The following is a 21,792-nucleotide window of genomic DNA, read 5'->3' as shown; positions in this document are numbered from 1 at the left end:
GCCAGGCTCCGCCGTCAAAGGAGCCCAGCGTCATGTTCTCCACCCCCTTAGGAGATGGCTGATGCTGTCATAGGGCTGTGAGGGAGGAAGCCAGCCTGGAAATGCCATGTAGGGAAGAAACTGTTCCATTTCAGTGTTAGGATTCTAAAATAGCTGCTAATAAAAAGCCTTCATACTGTGACACTTCAATACAGACACCCACAAGGATACCTTAACAAGCTGTTTGACTCCTTACAAGCCTTTTCTTGCTGCAGGGCCCCCACCAGTCACCCACACAGATATACAACCATGCAGTGACAGCGAAGGCCAGCAGGGGTCTGCCTAGACTGCAGACCAGCCTGGGAGACCTTGCTCCTTGCAGGAGGAAGGCATTGCTGCTCTGATGTTGGCTTGTCCAGGAGCATGTCACATCACTTCGAACCTCCTGTTTATTCTGTCTTTTTTTTTCTTTCCTCGTGTTGTCTTCGACAAAACATACCTAGAGAATGAGCCAAGCTCACCTCCTAGGATGATGGCGAGGGTTGGGTGGGGGGAGAGGAATCCTCAAATAATATTTCATTTACCAATTTGGAGATTCCATGGTTCAAAGAATCTAGACTCTGAGGGTAAGAATAGTAGGGTATGATTGTATGGTAGTAATTAACATTTAGAATCTTTCCCACTGCAAGTCCTAAAAATCCATTAATTATTGTAATACCATCTCCATCAGGAAAATAATGGGTCAAGTTTGAGAAAATTTTTAATAGCACCTAGCCTATTTTTAAAGCTTGATAATTAAGATCTGTTATAATGTTACCACTTGAATCTTTGCATAGATGAGCCCATGTTATGCCCTCAGCTACTTTCTGAAAATGCTGCTGATTAGGACCAGTGCCAATTCTTAAACTTAGCTACACATCAGACTTACCCAAAAAGCTTGCTAAAACTTAAAAAAAAAAAAAGAGCAAACCAGTTTTCATCCCCTTCCTCCAAGATGCTGAATTAGTTTGTCTAAGGTGAGGTTCAATAATCAAGATTTTGACAAAAGCACTGTGAGATATTGAGGTGTGCGGTCAAGCTCAGGAGCCCAGAAGTGGGGAGCTCTTTAGTACCAGGTAAGATAATACTGCTAGGCCTCCATTAGCATGAAAAGAATTTGTCTTACAGTCAGACATCACAAATAACTGTGTGTTTAAAAATTCTCTTAGTGGAGCACAAATTAGGATGTGATTTGTCTGCAAAGTAGAATTTCTCAGCTCCTATGTCTGTACTAAGTTCTTATGACCAATAAAATGATCAGCAAGAGAGAGACGCTGCCACAACTCTGCAGAGGGATCCATGCTATTATTTTTAAGGACTTCATGTGTGTCCAAGAATAGGTTAGGTGGCTGCAACAATCTCTGAGGGTTTATAGTTTTTCATATCTGGACAAATAGACCAAGCAGATATGGGAACTAATTACTGGAAGGCAGAATTTGTTTGTAATGTTTCTTTGTTTGTTTAGTGAGAGAGAGAGAAACAGCATTAATGGGGGAGGGGCACAGAGAGACGGGAAGAGAGAGAGAGAGAATCTCAAGCAGGCTCCACACTGTCAGCACAGAGCCCGACTCAAGGCTCCATCCTACGATTGTGAGATCATGACCTAAGCTGAAATCAAGAATTGGACACTCAACTGACTGAGCCATCCAGGTGCCCCTGGAGGACAGAATTCTAAGAAAGCTTTACAGAGTGTTGAGAGAGGAAGTCAAGTCATACTTGGATTTAGGAGTGATTTCTATCCTAAAGACCCATCATGATGGATAGCAGTGTTACTTCCACACTTCCAAGAAGAATACCATACCATCTTTCTTGGAACCTCCTTTTAGGCAGTTATAAACAGTAAGACCCTAGTGAGTGCCTCATACCGTGTGAAACATTACGGAGGTCAAAATTAGAAGATAAGCATCCTGCCCAAGAATCATGTGTAATTGGATCACCTAGTCTTGGTTGTAACTGTGGTCACATGCAATAGTCTTTAAATTCCCACCCTACCCCGCCTGCTATTCTTTCCTTAAGATCCAGGTCAAATCTTGCTTCCTCCAGAGAACTTTCTAGATTTCATTCCCACATTCCAATAAAAAACAATTTATCTCTACTCATAACATGTATCACACTATGTAGCATCAGAGTGATTCATTTATGTGTTTTCTCCTCAGGAGGCTTGTCATCTTCTTTAGGGAGCAGAACATGTCTCACTCAGTATCTACAAATTGGAAAGGCATTGCTAAGAGCAATGTATACAGTACCCGCTTGGACTAATTCATTTCTCCATCCAAGGTGTTCTGTCCCTGACCATAGGACAAAGACCGTGGGAAAATGTAAACAGTGTGGACATTATTAATATTTCAACCCACATATTTTTTCCCAAAGCCTCCTTGAACCAATTCACAATTTGATCCTAGGGAATCTCTCAGAGGTAACAGGAAAGCTAAGATAATTTCCTCTTGCTCAATACTCACTGGAGATGGAGAAAATCTACTCTCTTACTTAAGTAATAATCTTGTGTAGGCAGGAAAACTTTAACTGTAGAAGAAGTATTATGTAAATGCAAGTTATTTAATTAGAAAGGAAAACAAAAAACCTTTACAGGAAGTAGCTGTTCTAAAGAGGTGGGAGAACTTGTTTTCTTTGCTGCAGCTTATAAGTGGTTCACTAATAGATTTTTGGAATGACATATTCATCATCAAGAGAGATGGCAACTGTCTTCAACTGCTAGGCAAGATGGAGTAACAGAGAACAGATTTACCTTCTCATGCGAAATAAGTAAAAAATGGCTTAAATTCAGATGAAACAATTATTTTCAAGACACTAGATAACAGACAGTGGAGGACAATGATCTGTGAGAGATGAGAAACAGATACGATGAATCTTATGATTGTTAAGCCTAATTTGTTGAAAGAGACAGAGGTGGGGAAAACCAGATGGAGATGGGCCAGCTCCCTAAGTTCAGGAGTTGGGAGCTGGGAGTCTGGGGAGATCAAGGCAGCTAGAGTGGAAAGGACAGAATTCTGGAAAAGGGAGAGTGGTACACAGAAAGAACGCTGAAGATCTGCAGAAGGTGCCACTTGAGTATTCAGCTGAGCACTCAACAGTGCATGCACGTGCATACACTATCAATGGCTGGGAAAGAATTCTTAGCCCAGGGGATCAGTGGAAGCCCAGTGCTCACAGAAGGTCAGAAACAGTGCTGATTCCCATGAAGAGGGTGAAAACCTCATGATTCATGGGGACTTGGGTAGAGTGCCAGTAGATCTTGTCTCGGTAACAAGGAATTATTAGCTCTAAAGTAAGCACTGGTCAGTCCTGCCTAATCTTAATAGCAACACACAAAGAAATCAAACTGTTTCAAGGCAATATAACCACATTCCAGAACAAAGCACAAAAGTATTTATAGGAATGAAAAAATACCCAGTACCAAACAAGATAAAATTCACAATGTCTGGCATCCAATCTGAGATTACCAGGCATACAAAGGGAGTAGAAAAATATGACCCATCGTTAGGAGAGAAATCAACCAGTGGAAATTGATCCAAGACTGGCACACATGTTAACACTAGAAAAAGCATACTGAAACATTATTATAAATGTACTACATATGTTTAAAAAATTAACTAGAGGCATGGACAATATAAGAAAAGCCATACTGAGCTTCTAGAAATGAAAACTATAATGCATGATATTAAAAATACACTGTTTGGGAAGAATGGAAAAATAGACGTCGAAGAAGAAAAGATTATGGAACTTGAAGATACAGTAATAGAAAATATTGAAGATGAAACACACAAAGAAAAGAGAATCCAAAAACACAAAAGATTTCAGTGAATCATGAGAGAGTTTTAAATGGCTTAATATGAGTCAAATTGGAGTCCCTAGGTGGTGAATAAGAGAAAGAGAAGAAATATTTGAACAAGTAATGGTCAAAAACTTTCCAAATTGATGGCAATTGTAAGGCCGCAAGTCCAAGTAATCCAAAGCATCCAAGCATAAGAAACATGAATGAAACTATAAGAAGGCACGTTCTAATCAGATTTCTCAAGACCAGGAATAAAGAAATTATTTTAAAAGCAGCCAGAAAAAAAAGAAACATTGTACACAGAGGAAAAAAGATCTCCCACTGAGAAATTCCAGTAGTTTAATTTTTTAACGATTATGTGCCACTTCCATTTATTGTTCTCAACAACTTTTAAAGGCAGGAACTCATTGCAAATAAATACATAGAGGCCACAAGGGTGCATAGGGTGAGTATGACATGATTTTCTTTACTCTTCCCAAAGTCATTCACTTTTGCTTCCTTTCATTCTATAGCAGAATCCCAGTTTTGTTTAGGTCTTTTACTGAAATGTCACACATCTTTTGGTTCCTTCTTCCCTAGAGTAGACTCCCAGTTTTGTATAGGTTTTCAGTAACAAGCCATTGATTTCTGCAAGCCTGTTCAGCACTTAGTCTTTTTTAAAAGTTTATTTATTTTGAGAGGGAGAGAGAGGGAGAGAGAGCAGGAGGGGCAGAGAGAGATGGAGAGAGAACACCAAGCAGGCCCAGCACTATCAGCACAGAGCCAGATGTGGGGCTCGAACTCATGAACTGTGAGATCATTGACCTGAGCCAAAACCAAGAATTGGACGCTTAACTGACTGAGCTACCCAGGTGCCCCATTTTTTGTTCAGCCCTTAGTCTTGCCCCACCTGTGACCAATGAGGTCACCATGAGGAGGCATCTGTCGAGGGGATGTTCTGGGAAAGACTTACTTTCTGATGAGAAGAATGTACACAAGAAGAAATTATCTGCTCCCTGAAGCCGCTCCACCCCCATTCTCTCCTAATTGAAGTTTTGATGTGCTTGGAGTAGCTGCCACCACCTTGCAGCCATGAGGAAAAGACCAAGGAAACAGCAAGTGCCAACCCCCAGCCCTGGCACTGGGTGGCCTGTGAATCAATCAGAAGCTGCCCACATATGAACTTCTTGTCATGCTAACGAAGACAACTCCCTATCTGCTTCGGCCACTGCTAGCAGCATATTGCTACCTTCCGCTAAATTCATTCTTCACTGATAGAAACATAAGATTAGAAAAGAGAAATCAGATTTGACTCCCTGCCTTGAGGACCTCAGTCCAATTTTCTTTCCTTTATACCCCAACTAACTCTTCGTCACCAGCTTTTTAAGGGGTTCTGGTGTGAGTAATGAAAAAACGTGGAATGTCACAGGCGTTAACAGCTGAAGACTGACTGCTTCAAAAAAGGGGGAGAAAGTACCTGCTGAAGATGCCTCTTAGCACTTTGAGGAATAAGAATCCAGCTGGCGCTTCCGGGCCAATGAGCTATGGCCTCCCTTCATTCCCACAGCACCTGACAGCGTATTTAATTTCTGCAGGTAGCACTTCCATGCAAAAGTGGACGGGCTAGTGACCCCAGGGATAAAGGACTCAGGAGACTAAAAAAAAACGCAAGGGAGATTTATTCCACGTCCTGCTAACAGTCTTCATCAGTCTTCACTGGGAAATGAATGGGACCAGGGACCCGGACAAAAAATTTGCAGGCCAGTTCTTCTATGCTGGCCTTGGCCACTTTCCATACCCCTTCTTCAAAGGTCACATGGCATAGTGACATATTAAAGGCTCTGAGGAGACCTGCAGCACGGAAAATGATTACTTATCTTAGTGATTACGGATCTCTTTTCCTTGCGAACACCACCGACAGCTCACGGGCCCAGTTTGAGAGATGCTGCTCTACTCTAGGAGTGGGGATTTGGGGATCTGTTGGGCAGATCTATTTTCATAAGCTGACAAAATGCAATCTGACATGTTTTTTTCTGGCATAAAAACTCTCAGTGGCTCCCTGCTGCCAAAAGGACCAAGTCCAAAGTCTTTGGCATGGCAAACAGGTACCCGCGAAATCTGATAATAGTCTCAATAGCCTACTTTGTTAGCCTGCCTGCAAAGATTGCATGCAAAAGAGCCCCCATTCCCTGGCCACACACCATGGTGTTTACACTGCCATCTCCTTCCATTGCTCCCTCCCATGCCAACAATGTCTCCCTCCCCACCTGGCGTGGGTCCTCTTGCCAGAAGAACAATTTGGGGTTCATATTTTATATGCTAGCTCAAACGTCACACCTCTGTGAGCCCTACTCTGATTCCCAAAGTAGGCTGGTGGCTTCCTCTTTAGTGTACATGTCTCTTTTACAGCATTTATCACAATATCACGGGTCTGAGATCTCCTCCGAGTCACAACCCATGTGTCTTTTTTATCTGGATGCCTTTAGTATCTAGTAAAGTATCTAGCACATAGTAGCTGCTTCATACATGTGTGTCGAACAAATGAATGAATGAATGAATGAATGAAATGACACCCACCCTCTTGCAACACCAAAGCATATGTAACAGGCTCTTAGGAAGGCTTGAATACAAATTAAGCCAATTTAGAATCTTGAGATAATTTATGCAAATCTAGTTTAATATAGAATTAGTCTGAACTCAATGTTCTGATTTCTCCCCGGCAGACAGGTTCCTCTGAACTGTGCTCTCTCTGAGTGTGGTGCAAAGCATAAATTGAAGATGATTTCATAAAGTAAACAAGCTCTTAAGTTTCTGGGGCCACTTTAATCAAAAGACGTTAAATGGCAAGGTCTACAAGTGGTCCTGTGGAAGTTGAGTGATTGTGTATCATGTATTAAGGGGGAAATTAAGGAAATGATGTATGCAAAAAAGAGTTAATGACATTCCTCTATTGGGAAGGGACTGTGTTGCCTCTTAAAATGAACAATGTGCCTGGTTTCAAACATTCTAGGAGGAGTATACCACAGGAGATTTTTTTTTTCTTTCTTTTCTTTTTTTTTTCTTTTCTTTTCTTTTCTTTTCTTTTCTTTTCTTTTCTTTTCCTTTTTCTTTTCTTTTCTCTTTTCTTTCTTTCTTTCTTTCTTTCTTTCTTTCTTTCTTTCTTTCTTTCTTTCTTTTTGTCTTTCTTTCTTTCTTTCTTTTACTATAGTGTAAGTGCAAATAAGTTTTAGCTCTGGGATCTCTACTGAAAAGATAAGGACATGCCTCTCTCCCTACTTTTACTTCCTGAAGCCAGGGTTCCCAGCCTCAGGGCCAGGCCCATCTGCAAATCTGAGTATCTTCTTTATTCTACAGGGCTAAAAAGTCACACTCATAAAGGCACTTCCTGATTCATGTCCTGTTCAACAATCATGCATTGGCCACCTAGTATGTGCCCTACCCAGTGGCGGTCTCTATGGTTACAAAGATGTGTAAGACTTGTCCTCTTCCTGCTCCCATGTTAGTGAGAAGACACATATATGCACAAATTTCCATGATGCAATGTGCTTATGCTGTGATATTTATTTATATATTGGTGAGAATGCATTTATTAATGAGATACATTTTTTAAAAACTTGAGTATAGTTGACACATGTTTTGGGTGTATGTAGCATAATGTATAAACTTGTCACATCACTATGCTGTAATGCTTATTTATATGAAGTATGGAGGTACTATGGATTTGTGAGTGATTATTCTGCTTGGAGGAAATCAGGGAGGAGGGGAAACAGGAATTGTGTCTTAAGAATTAGCAGGTGGGGGAGTGCCTGGGTAGCTCAGTCGGTTAAGCGTCTGACTTTGGCTCAGGTCATGAGCTCACGGTTGGTGAGTTCAAGCCCCGCGTTGGGCTCTGTGCTGACAGTTTGGAGCTTGGAGCCTGTTTCGGATTCTGCGTCTCCCTCTCTCTCCTTCTGCCACTCCCCAGCTTGCACTCTGTCTTTGTCTCTCTCAAAAATAAAAAATAAATAAATAAATAAAATAAAATAAAATAAAATAAAATAAAATAAAAGAATTAGCAGATGGGGCGCCCAGGTGGCTCAGTTGATTAAGCGTCTGACTCTTGATTTCATCTCAGGTCATGATCTCATGGTTCCTAAGATCAAGCCCTGCATGGAGCTCTGCCCTGACAGCACCCACCCTGCTTGGAATTCTCTCTCTCCTCTCCTTTCTGCCCCTCCCCTGCTCACATGTTCTCTCTCTCTCTTGAAATAAATAAACATTAAAAAGATAAAAAGAATTAGCCCGCATTCACCAGGGAGATTCAGTGCTGTTCTCCATAAAGGGAATGACGTTGGTATTTTACACAATAAACCACTAAGCACATTTGTGGAATGAATCAAGATTGATCAATCAATCTATCAATCAATCTATCAATTGATCTTTCTAGAAACACTCATATTGCACAACAAAATTCCTTAAAAACTAAACACATTCTTCTCAATACCAAGGTATGAAAGTTAACGCTTGATTATTTCTTATGTGTTTCTCTGGTTCTTAAGTTATGTAAACCTTCCCCTAGCCTCTGTGATTCAGGACTTTATTTTCCAGTTGATACTGACATTCAAATCAGTTCTTCTAGCTACTTGTTACATTTTCTGATTTTGGTACAATCCATCTTCTTTTCTTTCTGCAGTTAATAAATTGGTATTGAGCACCTAAAGATGATTTCTTAGACGTTGTTGCTGGTATCACTTTAATACTTTAGGATTCTGACCATGGCCTTGCTTAGCCCATATATACTCACTTGCCTTTTTAAACGTCCACCATAAATTAACTTGCCTATTCTGCTTCCTTCTTTTTTCTCCTTAAGTGGAAGGTGAATTAAAGGATGGTCTCTCTTACCTCCTCAACATAAAACTAAACCCCAAAGGGGAACAGGATTTCAAAGTTAGGATTTCAGATCTTCAGGGCTCTCTCCTCACCAATAGATCACATTCATTTTAAGCACACATTGGACCCAAAGAGTGAAAATCACCAAGGTGCACTTCAGGAAAATTTCAGTGGATCCACTGTGGCTCAGCAATGACCAAGAAGAGTGAGCTCCTCGGTTTCCAAAAGGCAGAATGTGGCAGAAATCTGGTTCAGATGTTTCCTAAATGCTAGGTTTTGCCAGTGAAGGGAAGGAATAAAAACCAAATAAAAGACTGGTACTGCAGAGCTGCTAATGAAAACAATTCAGAGGACATAAATGCTAGAGTAATTTTGAACTCGCCATATCAGGCTGGTTTCAATGCAAATGTACTGTTCCGATTTCTCCCTTCCTCGGGAGGATATAATTAGCTCAGCTGCAACAGGGTGGAAGCCTTGAGGCAGCCGTTTCCTGGGGCAGCCAGCTCCCCCATGATGGAGGAACAGCTGCCACATGCCTCTCCTGCCACGGATTGCACGGAGCTGTGGCCACCCCACCAGGTTGCTCATAAGCCACCACGAGCAGAAGGCTCAGGTTGCCAGGGGGATTGGCTCTTGCTTAAAGATAAGGGACATGTTGCTCCTCAACCTAGTTGACTCCAGGACTAATCACCATTCTTCCAGAGAAGATAGCTGTGGCAGACACAAAAATCCTTCCCTGCTGTTGTGGCGGAAGAGATTCTTAACATAGGTGATGACGGCCCCCACCAGCTACGGCAGTTCCTCCCCTTGGGGTCTGATGCAGGCTCTTGGAGAGGATAGGAAGTAAATAATGAAGGGAAACACACTTCAAGTGCTGGCCCAGGAGAAACCCAAACTCTAAAGAAAGCACATTCCCCAGCTACAATGACAAGGAGGATGAAAACACACCATGTTGGGAAGGGGATAAATGGCAGGGCCTAGAGAGGATCCGACTGGTGGAAAGCAAGAGTGCTCTGGGAAACAGCCATTGCAAGATGGCGCTGGAGTTCACCTGCAGAAACAGCAACAGCTTCTTCTTGTCCATTTGGCAGACTCAACAGAATGGAACCCACTGATTTGCTTTTGATATTTTAATAAGCAAAAACATTCTACAAATGAGTTCTAGGATGATAAATACTTTCATGGAACCAAAAGGTAAACAAGAATTTGTTTTCTTACTATCAAAATTGTCAGGTCTTACATCCATCATCCACTTTCTTACCCCCTTCTGCCCACCCCCACCTACAGCAAAGGCCAATGTAAGGCTGGTTCTTCTTCCTCATCTGAAGGATGAACAGGCAAATGGACATACAGATCCTGCAGCCACCACTGAGTACTGATCATGATGGGAACAGGGTGGGGGGTGGGGTTAAAGAAATGTGACATCTGAAGCACATTTGCTAATGACTAGGATAGTTCCAAGAACATTCAACAAATAACGAGACTGGGAATCGTAATCTCTTCTAATGAATTCAGAAAAAAGTACTTCGGGAAAATGTCTCCTAAGCGGTGAATTTTCTTCTAAACAAATGTTAACAAAATAAGATAGATGACAAACAACAATACTTTTATAATGCGTACATAATCCAGACTAACTTCTTACGTTCATAATAATGGTCACTATTTTACTAGTATTTTCCTTTTTGGGTGGTTTTTTTTGAAGAGATGAGATATAATTTATGTACCATAATCTTTACCTTTCTAAAGTACACAATTCAGTATGTTTATAAATATGCTAGATAACCACCACCACTATGCACTTCTAGAACATTTTTGTCACTGCAAAAAGAAACTCCACATCCAGAAGAAGTCACTCCTCATTCTCTATTCTCCCAGCCATTGGCAACCACCGATCTACTTTCTGTCTCTTTGGATGGGCCTCTTTTGGACATTTCATATAATGGAGTCACATATGTGACCTTTTGAGTCTGGCTTCCTAATTTACCATAATGGTTGCATTAAGGTTCATCTGTGTTATAGCATGAATCAGTACTTCATTCCTTCTTCTTGGTCAGTAATATCCCATTGTATGGATCACCACATCTCGCTTAGCCATTTATCAGTTGATGGGCACTTAGGTTGTTCCCACTTTTTACCTATTATGGACAATGCTGTTATGAACATTTATGTACACGTTTTTGTGTGAACGTATGACTTCAGCTCTCTTAGGGACATACCTAGGGGTGGAATTGCTGAGTTACACCATGAGTCTGTGTCGAACGTTTTGAGAAGCTGCCAAACCATTTGCCCAGGCAGCTGCACCACCTTGCATCCCTACCAGCAGCACGAGGTCTCTGATTTCTCCACATTCCTGTTAACACTTGTTATTGTCTGCCTTTATTACAGCCATCCTGGGGAGTGTGAAATGGTATCTCACTGGGGCTCTGATTTACATTTCCCCAATGACTAATGATGTTGAGCATCTTTTCATGTGCTTATCGGCCATTTGTGTATCTCCTTTGGAGATGCCTCTCTTAAAAAGTTTGCCAATTTTTTAAATTGGGGGCTTTATATTCTTACTACTGAGCGTTTCTATATTCTTCCTCTGATTTCTTTTTTCTAGAGGTTGTAGAAGGGGACAATGGACTCCACCTGGCCCCGTCCTGGCTTTGGGAATGAAGCATGATTTTATCCATTTGGATCAGGATAAAGTTGAAAAACATTTATTGAGTACTTATTTTGTGCCAAGCATTCTAAGACCTTTATTGACTTACTGCTAAAGAGAAAGCTGTTGCTTGGGCCACATGCTTTTCCCTTCGATGTTCAATCAGATCATTAAAGCTTTTCTTTAGGGAAGCACTCATGTGGTTCTTCATCTCTTGAGACCAAGAGATGTCCCCTACCCCTCCTCTCACCAAAGGAGCAGAGCTAGCAGTGGAGATGCATCCGCTGGCAGGTAATATCTCCTGCCAAAGTTTAGATATCTAGAACAGACTAGTCATCCCTAGACTCAGAACAGGTGCTTTGAAGCTCCATTTTAAACATCTGAAGTTAAGACCATGCTCACGTTTCCTACAAATACACCCAAGAGACTCCTTTTCAATTTGGCTCCCACTCTTCCTTTGCCCCACAAAGGAATGTGTGGCAATGCTGTGGGCAATGCTTCCCAAGGTGACCAAAGGAGGAAACCCCACAAAACAATCTACAGAGGAATATGCAGGAGAGCAATGGATTCATTTTCTTAGACTACTTGTAGTGATGTTGGCTTAGCTAAAATGCAGAGGCATGAGAAGTGAGTAAGGCTGCAAAGAGGGGCACAGGAAACAAACAGACAAGGCTCCTCAAAAGTAAATCATGAAGGGATGAACAAAGGTAAGGAGAGGCGTTCTCTCTACCAGTCCTACCTTATTATGAAAGCTAGCTGAGTTCTGTGTTTTACCTTCTTAGGCTCTGTACACACACCACATTTATTCCTCTTCCTTCCTATTCTCTTTCTCTGCCCTTGAAAATCAGGTAAAACCACAAGGGAAGCAAATTGAGGGTTTGACGTGGTAGAACACCACTTCAAACCTTCACTTTAATTATCATGACTTCAAGGTTTCCAGAAATGTCCTTTTCCTCTCCTACCAAGATTCAAATCCACCTTGCCAAGGGGACCAATTCCAGGTGATCAGGGGATTTGAGTTGTTGTCTATAACTCTAGCCCCCAGTGCTTCAAGTGCTGGAACCCCAGCCAGGGGTGGCACTATTCAGTAGGAGACAGAACAGAACCTCTTCCATCTCACTGAGAAGGCCACCAGCTACCCCACTTTCCACCAAGATGGCTCTGGGTGGTAACTTCCAAGGTCTACCATGCTATTATTTATGTGAACAAGTTCATCTTCAGCCACACCTCAAACAGAGACTCCAGGAGTAATTTCATGGAATCAAACCCAAACCTCAAAACCCTTTAACCTCATGCCAACCAGGAATTCTCCCAAGCCCTGGGGCTCCCCTGGAGGAACCATTCATGGTGAGGGCTTTTCTCTTGGAGATATCACACACCACTCTGGAGAGCCATGGAAGCCACAGGATGGGTTTTATTGGCTAAGTTGTGTTCCCTCCAAATTTGAACCCCCAGTGCCTCAGCATATAGCTGTATTTGAGACAGGGTCTTCGAAGAGGTGATTAAGTGAAAATGAGGCTGTGGGCGGGGCCTTCATCTAATCTGATGGTGTCCTTATAAGATGAGGAACTTTAGACACAGAGAGAGACACCAGGGATGAGCACGCAGCAAAAAGACCATACGAGAAAGGCACTGTCTGTAAGCCAAGGGTCAAAGCAACCCTGTCTTCACCTTGATCTTGGACTTTTAGGCTTTAGAGAAAATAAACGTCTGTTGTTTAAGCCCCTTGTCTCTGGCATTGCGTTACAGCAGCCCCAGCAAAGGAATACAAGGGCCTCCCAGGGAAAGAGGGCCCTGGGGGCTCCCGGTGGGCACAGCCACTCACCCTGTAGTAGTCAGTGCTGTACACGTCCCGGGACATCCCGAAGTCCCCGATTTTCACCAGGAGGTTCTCACCGACCAGGCAGTTCCGGGTGGCCAGATCTCGGTGCACAAAGTGTTGGGACGCCAGGTAGACCATGCCCGCCGCGATCTGCTGGGCGATGTGCAGCATCTGGGACTGCGTCAGCTCTGTCGGCGGGTTGCCTTCGGCCATCAGCACAGCGTCAGGCCCGTGGGCCCTGTGGAGGACATGGAAGGCGTTGCTGGATCCCCAGCTTTTTCCTCCAGGGGCCCTTTGTTCCCATCAGCTGCTGGGGCTCAAGGGCTGCGTGACTTAGCTAAAGAGGGGGGAAGGATGCTTCACCCACAGGTGCACCCCTAAAGCCTTGAGAGCACCCAGGCTTCATTTCCCAGGGCATCTAGAATTCCCAGGGCCATGTGGACCTGAATGGTACCCTCCTCAACACACACACAGAGGTGTACATTTTAGGGGCTCCAGAGCTGGGCTAGGGCCAGGCACTGGCCAGAGCCCCTGACCCTGAGAAGCAATGGAGAAAGAACATAAGGGGAGAGTTTGGCTCTCTTGAAGCGATGGGTCATCGTGCCTTAGTGGGAACCCCAGCCCTCCCCTCTCAGCTATATGCTTCGGCCAAGTGCCCCCGACCTGGGCCAATGCCTCTAGAGTGACCCCACCAGGGCCAGAGCTCTTTCAAGCTGCCCTCTCTCTTTCAAGCCCAACTGAGCAGAATGTCAGGGCACCCTCAGACATCATTCCCTGTGACAAATCCCATCTCCTCCTGCCCACCCCTCCCCCCACCTCCAGCTCGGCATGTGCACTGGCCACCACATGGAGAGCTTTTTGAACCACAATACATTGATCCTTTTACTGGGCTGAGTTTTATCCTTTCCACTATGGAGGGGGGGGAGGGTGTAGAGGGAGTATGGTATTTTATATCTTCTTTTTCTTACTTTTTTTTAAAGATTATTTACTTAGAGAGAGAGAGAGAGAGAGAGAGAGAGAGAGAGAGAGAACAAGCAGGGAAGGGGCAGAGAGAGAGGGAGACAGAGAGAATCCCAAGAAGGCTCCACACTGTCAGTGCAGAGCCTGATGCAGGGCTCAATCCCACAAACTGTGAGGTCATGACCTGAACGGAAATTAAGAATCGGATGCTTAATGGACTGAGCCACCCAGGCGCCCATATCTTCTTTTTCTTCTGTCTTATGCACTTGGCCTTTTCCCAGTTGTGTGATGACTTAAGGTATCTAAACACTGGCATGTGCTTTTTTTGGGGTGGGGTGTCCCACAGTGAGGATGTGCCCTCAGCCCTGGCAGTCCCCACTCTGGAATCCTGCCAAGACCAGTGTTGCTGCCCCTGATGGCTCTGTAGAGCAAAGAGTAAAGGGTCCCTTTCTTCTAGAAGCTTCTGTGGAGGGGTCAAAGGGGTTCTCCCTCCCAGAGGCAAATAAGGGAGAAGATTTCCTTCAAGACAGTTGGAAGCACTCAAAATAAATATAGAAGATTTTAAATGGATTTTAAAGTGGACGACCCCACCTGCAGTGTTCCAGAACCGTATGAGAATTTGCAAATAAAAGAGGCTGAATGATCCCAGAACTCTCTGCTCCTTCTGTCTCTTCGTACCACCCAGACCTACCTCAGTCAGATGGTCTCAAACTGCGGGTGGAAGTGCCTCCTTCCTGGCTCCAGCCCACAGCGATTCCCCTTTTCTGGATTTCCAAATCTCTTACTCTCGTATTCCCTTAGAACAAGCACTAGAGGGGCACCTGGGTGGCTCAGTCGGTTAAGCGTCTGACTTCGGCTCAGGTCACGATCTCACGGTTGGGGAGTTCGAGCCCTGCATCAGGCCCTGTGCTGACAGCTCGGAGCCTGGAACTTGCTTCGGATTCTGTGTCTCCCTGTCTCTCTGTTCCTCCCCTGCTCACTCTCTGTCTCTGTCTCTGTCTCTCTCTCTCTGCCTCTCAAAAATAAACATTAAAAAAAAAAAAAAAAAAAAAGAACAAGCACTGGACAAGGAGGAGAGGAGTTTTCCAGCACCAGGATCTAGGGAAGCTTTGAACTTGTCCGGTCTGTAATTTCCCATCAGTCAAACATACAGATATTAGGCTGGGTGATCCTGTAGGTCCCTCATGTCTCTAAATATCTGCGTTGAAACATTCCCAGGGAGGGGCTTCCTGTTTTTGTGCAAGGAGGTTCTGGTGCCTGTCACCTCCACTCAGACCCAGCCCCTAGTGCCTCCCCGTTGTAGCACTGAGGAGCAGTGTGGGGAAATGCCCTGGGGCTCTGTTCAGCTCAAAACCTCTGGGCAAGGCTCAGGGTATCCAAACGGAATTTGAATCCCATCCTAGCACACTAGCTGTGACCTCAGGTGACCTGCAGAACCACTCTGGACTGTCTCCTCATTCTGTAAAGAGGGGGTACCCACCACACCCTCCTAAGCTTACCAATACGAGCAATAACTGAGAGCTTGCTTGGGCTTTCGTGCAAAGCCAGCACTAAAGATTGCTCCAATGTTGTTCTTCCCAGCACCCAAGGGGGCCAGGGAAAGAGGGGAAAGTGGGAATGTTGTCTCTTATTACAGGACTCAAAGCCCTGACTGTGACTTCAATACCAGCAGAGAGACCTAGAAGAACACACAAACTATGAGAAATCCTGAAATATCCCGAGAATCTAGGCCAGGATGGAATCTCCTTCATGGATCTAAATCAAAGAGTGAAATAACGTTGCCGATTTGCCAGGAATCTAGACCCTTCTAAGAATCTATCAGTTGCAAAGTCTCCAGAGAAGACAGAGGCCAGTGCCATAGGCCACCTGTGCACAAAGCCCCATGCTCCAGCCTTACCCTCTGAAGGCCCCAGAAAGCTGTGACTCCCCAGTGCCTTCTGCACTCTCTGATACCACGTGCAGGTTGGGGCAGGCTCTGGCACGCTAAATACTCACATGCTTGCTTGTGAGTATTTAGCAGGGCTCCTTGTAATGGGAGACGCCTCTGCATGCTTTCTTGGAGCAGAAAGTCCTGCTGTAAGAGGGCAGGTGAGTCTTCTAACCAAGTTCTCAAGAGGAGTATAAATGAACTTAACACAGCAGCTCTCTGCTTCACTCCTCAGGTGACCCTGCAGCTCTTAGAAATCAAACCATGTTTACCTCTTCCAGGAGAACATGCCTTAAGAGGGGAAAAACACCAGTAGCACCCCGCTTGAGGAGCGGGAAGGCTCAGTGGGCTTCTAACGGGGGAAGCTGTTCACCGTTCCTCCGCTTATTCTCTCCAAGTGTGGGTTACAGCGGGCACTTAGCCACACTGTCTGGCTCCAGAATGCCACGGCACACTACCTTCCTTCTGAGTTTTATCAACAGCTACCCCAAGAGGAAGTATTGCAGTGCTCGATGGGTTTTGCAGCCAGGGTCTGTGGGTTTGGATCTCAGCTGTGTCACTCACCAGCATCGTGACCCAGTTTTTTGGACCATAAAATGGGAATAATGGTAATCATAGTTTATTAAGTTTATGCAAGTTAAACCACTTAAATTGCTTAGAAGGCTCAATAATATTAGCTGTTATTGCTTGGAGAAGCCTTATCTCTCTTCCTCTTGTTGGAAAGGAATTCTGGAGAGATTCCAATAGGCAAAACTGTCATCTCCTTGCCAGCAAGAACTATGTTTTACTCCTCATTTCCTGGCCAACCTAGCAGAGGACTTGGCCATGTTGGTACTCAATGTATGGCTTCGGGGTGAATAAAAAGAGTGAGAGGAAATTGTAGACATCTGTCTTTATAGGCCAGTGCCAATGATGCTTGGGGACATGTTCATGGTGGTTTAGGGGCTAGACTCCCTTCCAGAAAGGGAGGGCAGACTATAGTTCAGAGCACATTATTGTGCCTAAGAACCTGATTCTTGGCATTGAATACCTCTTGAAACCAGAGTCCATCAGATTCTGAGATCAAGCAGAAGAGATTCCTAAAAATCAGGTGCCTGCTTCTTCTGGAAGCAGGAAGGAGAGCTAAGGAGAGGTTGGTTGAGCCAAAAGCGAAAGGATCAACACATGCGTGTGCACGCGCACACACACACACACTTGGTTACATACGCATGCATACACGTATGTGCACACGCAGTGTGAGCTCACAGAAGCATTTCATTGCATATGGGTGAATACGTTTGGTTGTATTATGCTACAGTTTTTGGAAAGCACCATCTTTAAATAGACAAGTAGCTGAGATCATGGGAACAAGGGAAAAATACTTCTAGGAGCAGCTAATTTTCCTCCTTTCACATCAGAGCTGAAAGACAAAAGCTACCATCATCATCTCTTATCACCTACAAGAAAAACCTTGCAGGCACAGAGCAGTGCATCAGGATGATGGTCTCTGAACACCAAGTGTCGGCTACACATCCCTAATTTCACTGGCTTTCCTCCCCCCGCCCCCAACAATTGTAAGCAAGGCAGAGCACGGGGACCCATCCCAGCAAGAGGACTAAATTGCACACATATTCATGAGGCTAGAGACGGCAAAAGTGATCCAGAAGGTGCAAACCACATGATGGCATTTTCTAAGCACAGAGGTACACTGCCCCCTCCACTGTTCTCACCGTGGTGGACTTATTATGTAAACAGCACAGTTTCTGAATCTTCCAGGGGCTGCACGAAGTGACTACCTGGTGCCCTTTTCTGGGGAAAGCCCTTTCCAGCGCCCCCAGAAACTGGAGAAGGATAGAGAGGTGTAGGTCACCATAACACAAGAGGTATAATATCTCCAGCATTGTGGATCCCTCAGCGTGGCAGAGAGGGAGGACAGCGGGGACAGCATCTACCGATTATCTGCCACCACAATAGTCTTGACACTAGTCCTCTATGTGGGCATTATTATACCCCTTTTACTGAGGCTGACATCTTTCTCATTTGTCCTAAATTCTACTACCTACTGAGATATCACAGGCAGCACACTTGCTAATCTTTCAAAGTTGAGGGGCAGCTACATTGGAAAGACAACTGCATGTTAGAGCCAGAGGTGACACAGAGAGAATCTAACTCAGGTCCACGTGGGCTGAGGATCCAACCAAGCGACACAGCTGCTGATGCAGACTGGGGAGGAGAATCCAGTCTCCCCAGCCCACGCTACTGGGAATCTCACTCTTTCCACTCATGATCTTAAGGGTTCCATTCGTTCCCCGGCTCAATGCAAATAAAAGCATTCCTTGGTTTCCTTCAGCAAGGAGTGTGTGGATCAGCTCATTTCTTCTGTCCCTTGGGAGGTGCAGGAGGAGAACACTGACCGGGAACCCTAGCTGGGTGACCACGGACTTCTCTGTCTTACCCAGTGTAGCTCTCCCAGTGATTCCCTTCGTGGAGGCAGTTGGTTTACCAGTAGATATCATCACCAGTGGAATTCGAGCTTCTCCTTGTTGAAAACTTCCTATTTGCTTCTATGCTAAGAGTTTTCTGTACTTATCCCAACTTAGTCCTCATATCTGCCCTGCTAGCTCCGTATCACTACCTGAACAGCTGAGACACTTGCCCAAGGTCCCTTGGCTAATAAACGCCAGAGCTGAGATTCAACTCCTCACTATTTCAGAGTATCTTCACCTTGACCCCTGGATTATGGGCACTCAGCATTGTCTCTCACTTATTCTGTCTTGAGACCCCTCCCTGTCATAAGGTGGGGGACTTTCTAGAAAGCCACTGGTAAACTAAAATCTAATTAGGTTAAAGCTAGAAATCCAAGTGACATGGACCCTATTTTGTAACCCAGTGGCTCCCTTATATAATCAACATTTGCCCCTTCCTTGCCTTGCCTTCTTCTAATGACCCTGTTTGCCACAAAACACCTCAAGTGAAGGCTGTCCATCTTTGCAGGGCTTCAGGATCTCAGCAAGAACTATAGCCTGTGTTTCCAATGGTCCCATCCAATGTTTTTTGACCTCCTTCCTTCCAGAGCTTTTGCTCTATGGATTCTGTTCTTTTCACCACATCCCTGACCTCCTCCTGACCTCCTGAGTCTCCATTTTGTTGTCAGGTTAAAATCCAACTGCTCATCTCTCCACCCTTGATTCCTCCTCACTCCTTTTACACATCCTGTGCCTACTCTGGGCTCTCCACTCCTGGATGACCAAACCTCTCACCGTGACACCTTAGTCCCTTAACTCACTGATTCCTTAGCCCTGAAGGACACTCCTCTCTAATCCACCTGGCAAACTCCTACAGATACTCTACGGTCCACTTCAAATGCCATGTCACATGCCACTTCATTAACAAATGCTCAATGAACACAGGTGCAACTGAGTGGAATCGCTCACATCGCATGCTGTAGAGTTAGTTCGTTAAGACAAGAACATTGCCGTGGCCTCAGTTTCTTTCTCTGTGGTACATGGTGGTGGTGTCACCAGGAGAGGCCATTCTAGAGAAAGTTCCAAGTGACCCTTGGACCTTCCCAGCAACTGCTGGTCCTCACCCTCCATCTGTCTTAATCATGAAGGCCTGCGCCGTCCTCAAGCCCCCTCCCATCCCATCCCCCACACCGCACCTGAGGAACTTGTTGAGATCCCCGTGCTTCATGTACTCAAAGACCATGATGAGCGGGTCGCCCTCCACACAGACACCGTAGAACTTGACAATGTGCTCGTGCTGGAGGTTGGTCAGCAGCTCTGCCTCACGGTGGAAGTCCTTGCGGGCGTTGTCACTGGCGTCCTTCAGCGTCTGAGGATGAGGGGCAGACAGAGGAAAAACATCAACACACCTTAAACTGACATCAAAGGGAAAGGTTGTGTTGAGAAGGAAGTACTTCAGTGAGCCCCGAGGTTCATAGATGGGAAGGAAATCCATCTCATTTACTATACAAAAGATTGGAAAATTGCCTAATTCCTGAAGAAATACCGTTTGTATTAATAACTGAGGAAAAGTCCCTTATGGGTATGGAACGCTTTACGGTTTACGAAGCGCTCGTACAGATGTTTTCTCATTAAGTAACAGACATGAGCTTTTTATAGTCTTAACCCATTTTTTTCTCTATCATTACCCAGTTATCACCACAGACTTCTCTTCCCTTTTGGTACCTGTTACGTTTTCAAGGATGCTATGTGCCGCTCACTTCCGCTCACATAACTTTAAGAAAAACTTGATATTATGGAAATATCCAGTAGATAGGAGAGCATACTGAACCCTCGTGCACCCATCTTCCAGCCTTGACTGTGATCATTGGGCCAGCATTACTATGTAACCCTTCAGAAAGTCTTCACTCGTGCTCACCCACGCTGCCAGGCCAGGAAAAGCCCCGATCTGGGGAGGTCCAAGCAGGCCGGTCACGTGGCCAAGATGAAGGTGCCCAGGATAGTTCTCTTCTCAGACCACTCTGCCCCTACGGTGTCATAGCAGGGCAAAGCTGTCATGGGCTGATGACACACACCTGCACCGAACTCCTGTCCTGTGCCGGTCTCTGAGCCAGAGCTGTGGTGACATCGGGAAGACACTGACCCATATCCTGGCCTCAGGTGCTTATGGACAAACAGGGAGATGAGCCACATTTATGATTAACTATAACTCAAGTTTAAGACGTGTATCCAATGTGAGCTCCCCTGCATCTCTGTCCAGTTTGATCACTTGACATGCTTCTCTTGAAACCTATGCTCCCACCTTAAGAAAGATCCACAGCTGCCCAGATGACATCAGGCCTTGCCTTCCTGTCTCTGCGTGTGTTCATTCTTCTGCCTGGAGTCCTGACTCGGGCATGGGCACTGGTGTCCGAGGTTGAATGATACCCGTACAAAGGCGTCCATGTCCCAACCCCAGAATCTATGAATATGTTACTTTACATGGCAAAAGGGACTTTGTAAATGCGATTACGTCAGGATCTTTTTTTTTTCTCCATGTTTATTTATTTATTTTGAGAGTGGAAGAGGTGCAGAGAGAGGAGCAGAGAGAGTAGAATCGTAAGCAGGCTCCGTGCTGCCAACGCAGAGCCCGACCTGGGGCTCAATCTCATGACCGCGAGGTCACACAAGGTGGAAACGCTTAACCGACTGAGCCACACAGGGGCCTCTAAGTGAAGGATCTTGATGTGGAGGGATTATCCAAGTAGGCTCAATGTCATTCCAAACAAGGGTTCCTGGGTGAGAAGGGTGGGAGAGTCAGGAGAGAGAAGGTGTAAGGTAGGAGCAGAGGTCAGGCAGTACAGAAGGTGCTACACTGTTGGCTTTGAGGGTAGAAGAAGGGGCCACAAGCTAAGGAATGAAGGTGGCCTCTAAAACCTGGAAAAAGCCAGGAAACGTTTTCTACCCTGGAGCCTCCAGAAGAAGCCAGTGCTGCCGACATCTTCCCTTTAGCTTTAACAAAACTGATTTTGGATGTCTGACCATCAAAACAGTGAGAGAAATTATTTGGGTTGCTTTAGCCACTCCGTTTGTAGTAATTTGTGACAGCAGCCACAGTTAAGGGACAGGGAGAAGGGATGGTCAGAGGACTCCTCCTGGTAGAGGTGGCATGTGGGTATGTGAATCCTTTTTTCCAGAGACTTCCATCTGTCTTTATTGGTGTTAGAGGGCAAATGTGAACATCCATAGTCACTCGGGAACAGAATGAAAGCATGTCACCTGCCAGATGTATACCACACACTGCGTCAGGGTCAACGAGCACTGCCAGGCTTCTAGTGGTCATGTCGTGTGTTACAG

General features: G+C 44.9%; 1 protein-coding gene across 2 annotated transcripts in view; it reads right to left on the bottom strand.

Annotated features, from left to right (window-relative positions):
- Positions 1-21,792, bottom strand: part of NTRK2 (neurotrophic receptor tyrosine kinase 2) — a 335,800-nt gene that overhangs the window by 53,683 nt on the left and 260,325 nt on the right. For both annotated transcript variants that reach the window (XM_053907837.1, XM_019423519.2), the window contains 2 exons: positions 19,653-19,825; positions 13,129-13,363 (listed from right to left, as the gene is read on the bottom strand). In XM_053907837.1, the coding sequence (XP_053763812.1) occupies positions 13,129-13,363; positions 19,653-19,825 (408 nt within the window). The remainder of the gene's footprint in view (positions 1-13,128; positions 13,364-19,652; positions 19,826-21,792) is intronic.

This window comes from Panthera pardus, unplaced genomic scaffold (assembly GCF_024362965.1).
Source record: "Panthera pardus isolate Hobbes unplaced genomic scaffold, ASM2436296v1 HiC_scaffold_20, whole genome shotgun sequence".
NCBI classification, from domain to species: Eukaryota; Metazoa; Chordata; class Mammalia; order Carnivora; family Felidae; genus Panthera; species Panthera pardus.
Note: the sequence above shows the minus strand (reverse complement) of the source record. Positions and strands in the feature narration are given on the sequence as shown.